The sequence below is a fragment of the Vulpes vulpes genome, chromosome 14 (assembly GCF_048418805.1).
Source record: "Vulpes vulpes isolate BD-2025 chromosome 14, VulVul3, whole genome shotgun sequence".
Lineage (NCBI taxonomy): Eukaryota > Metazoa > Chordata > Mammalia > Carnivora > Canidae > Vulpes > Vulpes vulpes.
Window position 1 is genome coordinate 121,050,630 of NC_132793.1, and position 12,412 is coordinate 121,063,041.

Sequence of the window (12,412 nt, forward strand, 5' to 3'; positions counted from 1 at the left end):
CCCCCACTTTCTGACTTGAAACAAATGAGATTTCCCCCAGGAAGCCGAACGTCCACCGAAGGAAGCGGTCCTCCGATTAGGGACCCCATTTTGGTCTCAGAGTCCTGGTCTTTTGTCTGTGCTTAGTCGGCTCACCTGGGGAGCCGCTGCTTTCCTCCGGTCACTGGCCTCCCTTCTTAAGAAACTAAAGAGAAAACAAAGCCAGAAAGCCCTTTTGGAGGGCGAAATCCTAAGACACTGCCGTCGTGACATCCGTATGGGCTGTCCTGGAATCCATTGTTGGCCGCCACACCATAGAATTGCTTTACTTCATGTCAGGGAAGGGCCTCCCTTGGGTGCTGACCGTGAAAGAGCATACTTGTGTATATGGGAAGATAACCGAGTAGGCTTGAAAATGCTGGTATATTGAAAAGAGGGATTCACGGGTAGGGAGCTTTCCACGGATATACAGAGGCATAGCTGTCCACTGACTGCCCGCAAAGACACAGTGAGTCTTTGAGTTTCTTCAAATGCCCTGTGAAATGGAGAACAGTAGTCTGGTCTGTTTTTTCAGGGGGGTTCTGGAAATGAAAGCGCTTACTGTCTGCTGTGAGATGCGCTTGTTAGTACCCGCATCCAGTTAAGGTAAGCGGGAGACAACCCTGATTGAAAGGGCCTCATTTCTTCTCCCCTTACTATACTCCTTTTTTAAACATAGAATCTGTAACTAATATGCATATTTCATCTTCCCTCTTATTATTTCCACAGCTTCATAGGAGGGAGGCCCTTTAGATATAACATTAACACTGCCTTTCTCACTGATTAAATCTTTTTCCCCGGTCAGCCGTCTGTTAGTATCTAGTTTTTGTAAAAGACTAAGGTGATGTGCTTGAAGTTGATGTATCCAACTACAACATCCATTGCCTTAGCTCCTGGGTGATTATGGAGAGTATACGGAAGAGGGGTGGGGTGGGGACGAGAGATTATATTTAGCTTAGATTGTAATAGGACCTTCAGTATTTGTTAGCCACATCTTTTAGGTTGAAATCTTCATCTGAATTTATAAAACTTTAGATGAAGAGTAGTTTTGGAACAGCTTGGTTTGTTGAGATTTTCCCAAAATATGGAGGTTAAAAACTCATTTCAAACTGACACACTCAGTAAGCAAACATTCCCATTTCCCTGACAGCACAGTAGAGGGTCAGAAGGTACATAAAAGTAGAAATTCAATATGGAATCAGAAGACATCTGTGTTGAGCAAAGTATATTATTAATACTGTATCAAGCTCCATATAAAGACTGAAAGATTTTATTGAAACATCCAAGTAATGATTTATTGGGACTTGCACAGTTCTTCAGTAATTTTCCCATTATCATCTACAAGCCACACTTCATGTGAAATAGAACCACAGGGACACCCCAAAACACATGCAATTCTATAATATAGGTCCATCAGTGGTTTGCCCTGGCTGCTATATGTAAGGCAAGCTGAATACAGCCTGGCAAGCAAGGTGGATAAGAAGTAACTCTGGGAAGACATGCCAAAGTTCTACATAAAAAAAAGGATGATGGTGTTCTGGACAATTTCAGCAAAAATGCATTGATCAGCCATCTGAGCTAAAGATTTTCAAATAACAGTCTTCATCTCAAACAAGCCCTAATGGAGAGTTACTCATTCATTCAATTAGCATTTATTGAGAGCCTACTGTTCTAAGTGCTGAGGGAAGAGCAGCAGATAAGAACTGTTTGCCTGGGAGCACTTTATTAAACTATGAACTCCTTTAACCCAAGAGTGGCATCATGTAAACATTCAGTCTATGTTTATATAAGAATGTTATAACCTGGGATCTCTGGGTGGCGCAGCGGTTTGGCGCCTGCCTTTGGCCCAGGGCGCGATCCTGGAGACCCGGGATCAAGTCCCACGTCGGGCTCTCAGTTCATGGAGCCTGCTTCTCCCTCTACCTGTGTCTCTGCCTCTCTCTCTCTCTCTCTCTCTCTCTGACTGTGTGCTTATCATAAATAAATTTTAAAAATTAAAAAAAAAAAGAATGTTATAAGCTCTTGGCTGTTGGATTAAATGGTAACCCCAACAGATCCTCTGGTCCAAAAATACTTTGAAATTCTACTTTTTAGATATTCCAGATATATTGGTTGTAATTAGAGAGGCTGGCTAGCTGCTCAGTAAGGGTGTTACACTGTGATAGTTCTTTAGGTTCATCACAGTTCAGAACTTAATCATCAGCTTCGAAGATCTGGAAGGCAGAATTTTTTTTTTCCTCCTTGGACCCAGAGTTAATGAGGCTTTAGATGTTAGCTTATATGATTAAACTCATAAGAGACTAATGGTTTCACTAGAATGAAACTTTGATATTACAGTAGGGAAATTTTATTGCAGTTCCTGGAACACTTCTATCTCAAATCTGTGTCATCCCTTTCCAGTATTATGATTCCTGGGAATCTGAATTCATAGGGGAGAGTGTAATCAGAGCAAAGAATCTTCAGAGAACATGCCATCTAAGCATTGGGAAAGCCTGTTCTTCCCCCACCTCTCTGAAACCAGAACACTTCTGACTTCCAGATTCTGTGTCAGTCTTCTCTAGACTCTGTTGAAATAAACACATCATTCTTTTTTTTTTTTTTAAGATTTATTTATTTATTCATGATAGACATAGAGAGAGAGGCAGAGACACAGGCAGAGGGAGAAGCAGGCTCCATGCTGGGAGCCCGACACGGGACTCGATCCCGGAACTCCAGGATCTTGCCCTGGGCCAAAGGCAGGCGCTAAACCGCTGAGCCACCCAGGGATCCCCTAAACACATCATTCTTGTCTTTAACTCCCTCTTCCCAAGCTACAGGCTGATCCTCCCCCCCGCCCCATTGTTTTTTCCTTCAGTGGAGTTTATTAGATTTTAGCTACACAAATGTTGTTGATTGTTATGGTTACTTTTAATTATGTTGCCTTAAGTTATTGAATTGTAGCCTCCTGAACTGCCCTGGACATGCTTCCCTGAAAGGGTCATTTAAGACCCACTTTAAATTCATTTCTTTTTTTTTTTTTTTTTAATATATTTTTTTAATTTTTTTAAAATTTATTTATGATAGTCACACACACAGAGAGAGAGAGAGAGGCAGAGACACAGGCAGAGGGAGAAGCAGGCTCCATGCACTGGGAGCCTGACGTGGGATTCGATCCTGGGTCTCCAGGATCGCACCCTGGGCCAAAGGCAGGCGCCAAACCGCTGCACCACCCAGGGTTCCCTTTAAATTCATTTCTACTCTACAAGACAGTCATTACCTCTTACCACTTCTTAATACTGATATTTTTTTCCAACTAGGCTGATCTCCTCACTTTGGACTCATTTCTGTATATGAGTCCTTACTATTTTTTAAATCTGGAATGTTCTCCCCCACTTACCTTTTCTTTCTATACCCTATTTATTCTTTAGGCCAGGTTGAAATTCTACATTTCCCTTGATGTAGATACCTTCTTTTTTTTTTTTTTTTTTTCGCCTCTGGACTTTAGTACTCATTTTGTCATTTAATTGGTTATACTGCCTTATATGTTACTTGGGTGTGACAAATTCCATTTCATCTTTTTCTTTTTTTTTAAGATTTTATTTAGTGGAGCACCTGGATGGCTTAGTCAGTTAAGTGTCTGCCTTTGGCTCAGGTCATGGTCCCAGGATCCTGGGATTGAATCCCATATGGGGCTCCCTGTTCAGCAGGGAGTCTGCTTCTCCCTGTTCTGTGTGTGCGCTCTCTCTCTCTCTCTCTCTCTTTTTTTTTTTTTTTTAAAAAAAGACTATCTATTTATTTATTTGAGAGAGGGAGAGAGAGAATCTCAAGCAGACTCTGCTGAGTATGGAGCCTAATGAGGGGCTTGATCTCAAGACCCTGAGATCATGCCCTGAGCCGAAATCAAGAGTCAGTTACCTAACTGACTGAGCCACCCAGACGCCCTTCCTTTTCATCTTTTAAGTCAGTTTAAGAGTCACCTTTGCAGAGAGTCCTTTACCCTATCTAAAATAGTTCTTTCCCCATATTCAGTCTCTCCCTCTCCACTTACATATTTATTTCCTTTATACACAATGTATCACAGCTGCCATTATTTTGTTTTGTGCTCTCCCATGAGACTATAACTATGTAAGAGTAGGAACTGTACCTGTCTGTTCCCTATTGGATCCCTGTACCTGTCTGTTCACTATTATATCCACGGTACATAGAACATTAGTGGCTGCAACATAGTTGAGTGTTTAATAAATATTTTTCAGCTGGCCGAATTTTTCCTTAAATAAATTGTTGAATTCTTGAGTGTCAGGGCCTATATCTAGGGCCATATTCTCTGCTGTGCCCACAGGTAGACCCTTAAATTGGGAATATTAATTTTTCATGAAAGGGAACAAAGGACTAGGCCTGAAACAAGCTGAAGCAATGTTTCTGAAACCCGATGCCAAGCCCTTTCTATTGTAGCCGTGGGGACAGTGGCAGTGAGTGCTGGAGACACATCTATGGTAAGTATGTTCTAGGTTCAGCTGTCCCACAGGTGGGAGCTTTTTTAGAACATTCCCCTGAGCTTTAACCTCGAGGTAATCCCAGTGCAGTCCTTTCCCCCTAGAAAGTTCTCTTTTTTCTTGTGTACAGGGCACTTGAGGCCTGGAAAGGAGTAAAAGGCAGAACTGAAGAGTAGAAGAAGGTTAAAGAAATGGAAGACGAATGGTTGCCAAAAGTAAATTTTGTTAGGATCAGTATTTTTGCCGGGGTTAATTTTGGAACCCGAGAAGTTTAATAGGAATATCATGTTTGTGCAGCTTCACAAGTGATAATAGGGTACTCTTAACCCATTTATTTAGATTTTTTTTTCACTAGAAAAGGAGCCTTATTTTTTATTTTTTTATTTTATTTTTTTGTAATAAATTTATTTTTTATTGGTGTTCAATTTATCAACATACAGAAGAATAACACCCAGTGCTCATCCCGTTAAGTGCCCCCCTCAGTGCCCGTCACCCATTCACCCCCACCCCCCGCCCTCCTCCCCTTCCACCACCCCTAGTTCGTTTCCCAGAGTTAGGAGTCTTTATGTTCTGTCTCCCTTTCTGATATTTCCCACACATTTCTTCTCCCTTCCCTTATATTCCCTTTCACTATTATTTATATTCCCCAAATGAATGAGAACATACAATGTTTGTCCTTCTCCGATTGACTTACTTTACTCAGCATAATACCCTCCAGTTCCATCCACGTTGAAGCAAATGGTGGGTATTTGTCGTTTTTAATGGCTGAGTAATATTCCATTGTATACATAAACCATATCTTCTTTATCCATTCATCTTTCGATGGACACCGAGGCTCCTTCCACAGTTTGGCTATTGTGGACATTGCTGCTAGAAACATCGGGGTGCAGGTGTCTCGGCGTTTCATTGCATCTGAATCTTTGGGGTAAATCCCCAACAGTGCAATTGCTGGGTCATAGGGCAGATCTATTTTTAACTCTTTGAGGAACCTCCACACAGTTTTCCAGAGTGGCTGCACCAGTTCACATTCCCACCAACAGTGTAAGAGGGTTCCCTTTTCTCCGCATCCTCTCCAACATTTGTGGCTTCCTGCCTTGTTAATGTTCCCCATTCTCACTGGTGTGAGGTGGGATCTCATTGTGGTTTTGATTTGTATTTCCCTGATGGCAAGTGATGCAGAGCATTTTCTCATGTGCATGTTGGCCATGTCCATGTCTTCCTCTGTGAGATTTCTCTTCATGTCTTTTGCCCATTTCATGATTGGATTGTTTGTTTCTTTGGTGTTGAGTTTAATAAGTTCTTTATAGATCTTGGAAACTAGCCCTTTATCTGATACATCATTTGCAAATATCTTCTCCCATTCTGCACGTTGTCTTTGAGTTTTGTTGACTGTATCCTTTGCTGTGCAAAAGCTTCTTATCTTGATGAAGTCCCAATAGTTCATTTTTGCTTTTGTTTCTTTTGTCTTCGTGGATGTATCTTGCAAGAAGTTACTGTGGCCGAGTTCAAAAAGGGTGTTGCCTGTGTTGTCCTCTAGGATTTTGATGGAATCTTGTCTCACATTTAGATCTTTCATCCATTTTGAGTTTATCTTTGTGTATGGTGAAAGAGAGTGGTCTAGTTTCATTCTTCTGCATGTGAATGTCCAATTTTCCCAACACCATTTATTGAAGAGACTGTCTTTCTTCCAGTGGATACTCTTTCCTCCTTTATTGAATATTAGTTGACCATACAGTTCAGGGTCCACTTCTGGGTTCTCTATTCTGTTCCATTGATCTTTGTGTCTGTTTTTGTGCCAGTACCACACTGTCTTGATGACCACAGCTTTGTAGTACAACCTGAATTCTGGATTATTAAAGAGAGGATCTACCAGGGGCTCCTGGCTTACTCAGACAGTAGAGCATGCAACTCTTGGTCTCAGGGTCATGAGTTCAAGCCCCACATTGGGCTTGAAGCCTACTTAAAAAAAAAAAAAAAAAAGTAAATAAAGAGAATCTACCAGATTTAGCATGGTTTTAATATTTTCTGGTAGGTACATCCACACAAGGGAATACAGTGTAACTGCTTCTAAAAAAGAGACGGAGTTTTACCAGAAACAGAAAAAAATAAAAATAAAAAATAGAAGGGAGTGGAATAGGTCTTAAGAATACATTAAATAGGGGATTCCTGGGTGGCTCAGTGGTTTAACACCTGCCTTTGGCCCAGGGCACAATCCTGGAGTCCCGGGATTGAGTCCCACGATGAGCTCCCTGCATGGAGCCTGCTTCTCCCTCTGCCTGTGTCTCTGCCTCTATGTGTGTCTCTCATGAATAAATAAATAAAATCTTAAAAAAAAAAAAACCCAAAAAATAGATTTAAAAAATTTCTTTGTATGTGTATCACTAAGAATATTGCTTTCTTTTGTAGAATCAATAGATTCCAAATTTTGCTTATATTTTTACCAAATTTCTGGGGTTTTTTTTTAAAGTTTTTTAAAGGTCATTAGAGATTAGACTGAGTTGATATCTACCAAACATGACCACTGAAGATTGATTTATAAGTCAGATGCATTGTTTCCTCATACCAAGATACGTTGTTTCCTCAAGACCAAGATACTTGTATGGGTTGTTCAGCTCATTCTTTTCCAGTAGGAAAGTCTGCCCAGAAAATCAGTAATTAGAACATTGTTTGGTTTAATACAGATTCAGACTTAAGGGAATTGGATCATCTGAATTATGTGGCTGGTGTATCTTTTTTTCACAATAGGGTTGTGCTTGCCAGGCATTGTAATGAGATTAGCCTTCTGTAGTATCTTCTTTGATCCATGCAGGAATATATTAGCAAATTCTTAAACTCTCTGATTACCAATTTCCTTCTCATGGGAATCCATGAATGGATTAGATTAGATGATATCTGAGGTCTTGGCAAGGACTAAAATTCTAAGAGTCTGATCAGTTTGATAGTTTTTGTTCTCATTATAATGAATAAACTGATATTCTTATATATAAACCAGTACCTTGTCATTTTGATTAGTGTGAATCAGTTCACCTAAATGGCTTTTGAAAACCCATCAAAATCTGTGTAACAGCTTTGTTAACTACAGAAATTACTTTCCTTTAACCATCTCATAGTTTCTGATTAAAGTTGAAATGGAATTTAAGATCATTGTCAAGTACCTAAAAATAAACTACTGAAGCCAAATTGTATAGGGAATATAATCACAGAGGTCAATTCTGGACTTTCAAACTAATCTTATTACCTATCATGTGTTTTAATATCTGTCACGTTAATCTAAACCTGCCATAGGCTGACCTTTGTACACCGACATTTATTTAAGCAAGAATTGCCCTGGTGTAGTCACCCTTGCATTTTTCCTCAGCAATCAAAGTTACCCGAGTGGCCTTAGAGACCCAAGTAAGCTTTTATTTTCTTCCTTGAATTTTTGAATATTAGATCATTATAATCTTTGTGGCATTTCTTTAGTAATATCAGTTACTTTTTTCCCCCATGTTTTATGCTAATGCAAACTAGAACAGACATTCCAATTGGAATGTTATATATTTTCCCACTTTTAATAATTCTTAATAGTGTGAATGCAGGAAATCTTTCCGGATATCTGTCACCTTGACAGTTTTTATGAAGTGTGATAAATGTGCAATGTGATTTCTTTAAATTTTCTATTTTCAATAGTAGAACAGTCTTACTGCTTTTCTTCTAGTTTAATCATGTTTGAAATTAAGAAGATCTGTTGCATTGGTGCGGGCTATGTTGGAGGACCTACATGTAGTGTCATCGCTCATATGTGCCCTGAAATCAGGGTAACAGTTGTTGACGTCAATGAATCTAGAATTAATGCATGGAACTCTCCTACACTTCCTATTTATGAGGTAAACTATTTTAAACAACTCTTTGTTCTTACGTTCTTTGTTTTCTTACTGTTTTTATTAAATAAATTACTATTAATGTAAAAATCTATGACTGCAACTGGAAAGAAATTAAATGAGAAATCTAGATACACAATAATATGGACGTTACAACTATAATTATGTCAGATATGCCCAGGGAAAATGACTGGGAAGAAATATATTAGAATATTAATAATGGTTATAATAGTGCAGTGAGAATATGGGTATTTTTTTCTTTATTTTCTCATATTAATTAATTTTCTAATTTTGTTAATGTTATATTGTAATAGTAAAATTTTAGAATTTTAAGAAAATAATAAAACTTGATGTTTTTAATATTAATTCATATAAGTCCATTATATTTGGGGGTTATTGTACTGTACTCATATCAGGTAAGCCATGAGTGGATAAATGATGTCTTTTATATCTAGTGGTTGGTATTGCAAATTTGTTTAATTAGAATTTCAAAATTTCTGTGAATTAAGATATTGTATAGTTAGGAAAATATGCTTCAACTATTTTATAAAGCTATGTGGATCCCATTTTTTAAAAATTCATTGTAAAATGAGTTCATGATATTATGCTTTTGAAACCCAGCAGAGAAGCATTTGAAAATTTGATGGTAGCAGTTTTTTCCAGCATTAATATATTCTTTTTTTTTTCCTTCAGGAAAGCTTTGTTATTTGTAAGACTGTTATCAACCATACTCTGTCTTTATAATATTTATTAATTTATTTTAGAGAAAGAGCGTGAGCAAAGAGAGGGACAGAAGGATAGGGAGAGAAACTGAAGCCGATTCCCCACTGAGTGGGGACCCTGACTTGGGGCTCCTGTCTCATGACCCTGAGATCATGAGCTGAGCGGAAATCAAGAGTCAGTTGCTTAACCATAGTCTTTAAATGTGTTAGTCCTTTGGAAGGGAAGTCTCAACCCTATCAATATTTTGATAGGCATATAAAATATAGAAATCCATGAAAAAGCACCCATAGAGTAGTAGCTATCCAATATCATGGATTTATTCCTATCTGAATCAGACTTGGAATAAAAATAAATAAATAACCTCTGTGTGTGTGGTACCGTCTCTTTGTACTTTACCCTTTCTTTTTCTACCAGACAAACTATCTATAATAGTTCTCTAAAGATTTTTATTTATTTGAGAGAAAGAGAGAGAGAGAGAGAGAGATGGGAGAAGCAGATTCTACACTCATTGCAGAGTCCAACACAGGCCCAATTCCATGACTCTGATACCACGACGTCATCCTAGCCAAACCAAGAGTCTGTTGCTTCACTGACAGAACTACCTAGGTACCCTCCCTCCCTCCCCCCCATAATAGTTCTTTAAATTACTTTAGTGCTATAGCATTTCCTTTCCTGTTATTACCAATAGATTTGGTTTTGGAGGAATTTTTAAAAACATTTTGGAGGGGGCTGTCCCGGGCTCTGTGTCTTTCATGAATAAATAAATAAAATCTTAAAAAAAATTTTTTTGGAAAGATAATAAAAGAGTTTTATAATTCTGATATCCATAAAAGGGCTGTAAGTAAGCTGAAACCCAACAAGCTGTATTTAAATACAATCATTAATTAATTCTGCCAGTAGTGTACTCCAGTCTTCAGAAACAAAGGGCACCCACCAGAATGGCTAAAATTACTACTACTGACAATACTAAGTGTTGTTGACAAAGATTTAGAGCAATTGGAATTTTATACACTGCTGTCAGAATGTAGTCTGCTATAGCCAGTTTCATAACTGCTTGGCAGTATTTACTTTTTTTTTTTTTTTAAATGCATCATGTAAATTGTTGCCTGGCTAATCCACCAACCCTGTCATTCCTGTCTGGACCCTTTTTTTTTTTTTTTAAGATTTTATTTATTTATTCATGAGAGACACAGAGAGAGAGAGAGAGGCAGAGACACAGGCAGAGGGAGAAGCAGGCTCCATGGAAGGAGCCTGATGTGGGACTCGATCCCAGGTCTCCAGGATCACACCCCCGGCTGCAGGCAGCACTAAACCGCTGCGCCACCGGGGCTGCCCCTTGGCAGTATTTACTAAAGCTGAAAATATGGGTAGTCTGATTCAACAATTCCATTTGTAGGTGTATATCCAACAGAAATGCATTCTTAATGTGCACCAAAACAGGTATTAACAGTGCTATTCATAATAGACTCAAATGGGAAACAACCTTAAATGTTAATCAGCATTGGAATGGATACATAAATTATAGCATAATCCTGCAATAAAATACTATACTGCATTGAAAATCAAGGAAACTAAAAAAAAAAAAAAAAGAAAGAAAGAAAGAAAGAAAGAAAGAAAGAAAGAAAGAAAGAAAAAGAAAATCAAGGAAACTACTCCTACATGCATGGTTAAATTCTCCCCAAAGTAATATGTTGCCAGACACAAAGTAGTACATATTGTATAATTCTATTTGTATAAAGTTCAAATATAAGCAAATTGATCTCTGATGATAGAATTCAGCATGGTATTGATTTGGGCTGTGGTAGTAACTAGGAGAGGGCAAACTGCAGGTTCTGATTTACAGTTATGTTCTAATTCTCATTACAGATAGTGGTTACACTTACGTAACCACTTCTAATGCAACCACTCATCACAGATAGTGGTACACAAGTGTACAAATAAGTGTAATTTTCACTTATGGAAATTGAGCTGTACATTTTTCTATACTAATGTATATGCAATTTTATGTAGTGTTTTACTTCAATAAAAATTTTACTTAAAAACAAAAAACAAAGGTATTCTGAATTAGAAAAAGTACAAACTGAGGCACCTGGATAGCTCGGGTGGTGATCTCAGCGTCATGAGACAGCCCAGCATGGGGGAGTCTGCTTAAAGATTCTCTCTTCCCCCCAAAATAAATAAGTAAGTCTTAAAATAAAATGAAATAAATAAGTCTTAAAAAAAATACAAACCGTAATATATTGGAATTAGAGGTTTTTCGTGGAGAAAACAAAAAAATTAATTGGTCAGGCATGTTCCCTGGCCAGATTCTTATTGTTGGTATTACTAGTTATATTAATTGAAATCTGAAACTCTTCTTCCTAAGACTTTACTGCTTTAAATTTAAAATAGTATCTTCTACATTGATATTGAATCCAGTTGGGACACATAGTTAGATTGAGAAAGTTAAGATCTAAAATTTCTTTTCTATATCATACTTGTTTCTTCTCAATTTATAAACAAAGAAACAGAAGTATTATTTTTGATACCTTTGTTTCATAAATAGTTTTCCTCCTTTAATCTCTTTATAGAGAATATAAAAGATTTGAAAGTCTAGGTAGCCCTGTGCTCATTAGAATCCATGTCTGAGTTCTCAAAACCCTGAAATCTCATTGTACTGGCTTTATTTAATGGTTATAACTATTTAGCTTTTTAAAATGTATTTATTTGAGAGAGAGAGCATGTGAGAGAAAGCATGAGCGGCAGAGGGAGAGAGAGAGAAGCAGGCTTCCCACTGAGTAGGGAGCCAGATTTGGGGCTCTCAATCCCAGGCCTGGGATCATGACTTGAGCTGAAGGCAGATGCTGAACTGACTGAGCCACCCAGGTTCCCCAACTATTTAGCTTTTATTTATTTATTTTTTAATATTTTATTTATTTATTTATTCATGAGAGACACACAGAGAGAGAAGCAGAGGGAGAAGCAGGCTCCATGCAGGGAGCCCAGTGTGGGACTTGATCCTGGAACTTGGGATCACCCCCTGGGCCGAAAGCAGGAGATAAACCGCTGAGCTACCAGGCATCCCACTATTTAGCTTTTAAAGTCTTATTTTTATCTCTCTCTCTCTTTTTTTTTTTAAATAAGTAATCTCTACACCCAACATGGGGCTACCCCCACATTAAGAGTGGCATGCTCTACCAGCTGAGCCAGCCAAGCATCCCTATCTCATTTTTAATTTGTCTATTCCAAAAAATTATGTATACTGTAAACAGTTATTTTAGTTTTGCACTATTTAGTGTAGCCTACAAAAGAAATGAAATCTTTTTCCAAAACCCACTGGCTTTGTTGGTTAAAAACATG

The 12,412-nt window shown here is 38.1% G+C and overlaps 1 protein-coding gene across 3 annotated transcripts in view; it reads left to right on the forward strand.

Annotated features, from left to right (window-relative positions):
• The window catches only part of UGDH (UDP-glucose 6-dehydrogenase), a 91,909-nt gene that overhangs the window by 60,458 nt on the left and 19,039 nt on the right, over window positions 1–12,412 (forward strand). For 2 of the 3 annotated variants that reach the window (XM_072737856.1, XM_025997805.2), the window contains one exon: window positions 8,188–8,356. In XM_072737856.1, coding sequence (XP_072593957.1) covers window positions 8,188–8,356 — 169 coding nt within the window. Of the gene's footprint in view, window positions 1–553; window positions 625–8,187; window positions 8,357–12,412 lie in introns of all 3 variants that reach the window. The other variant, XM_072737857.1, reaches the window with a different exon arrangement.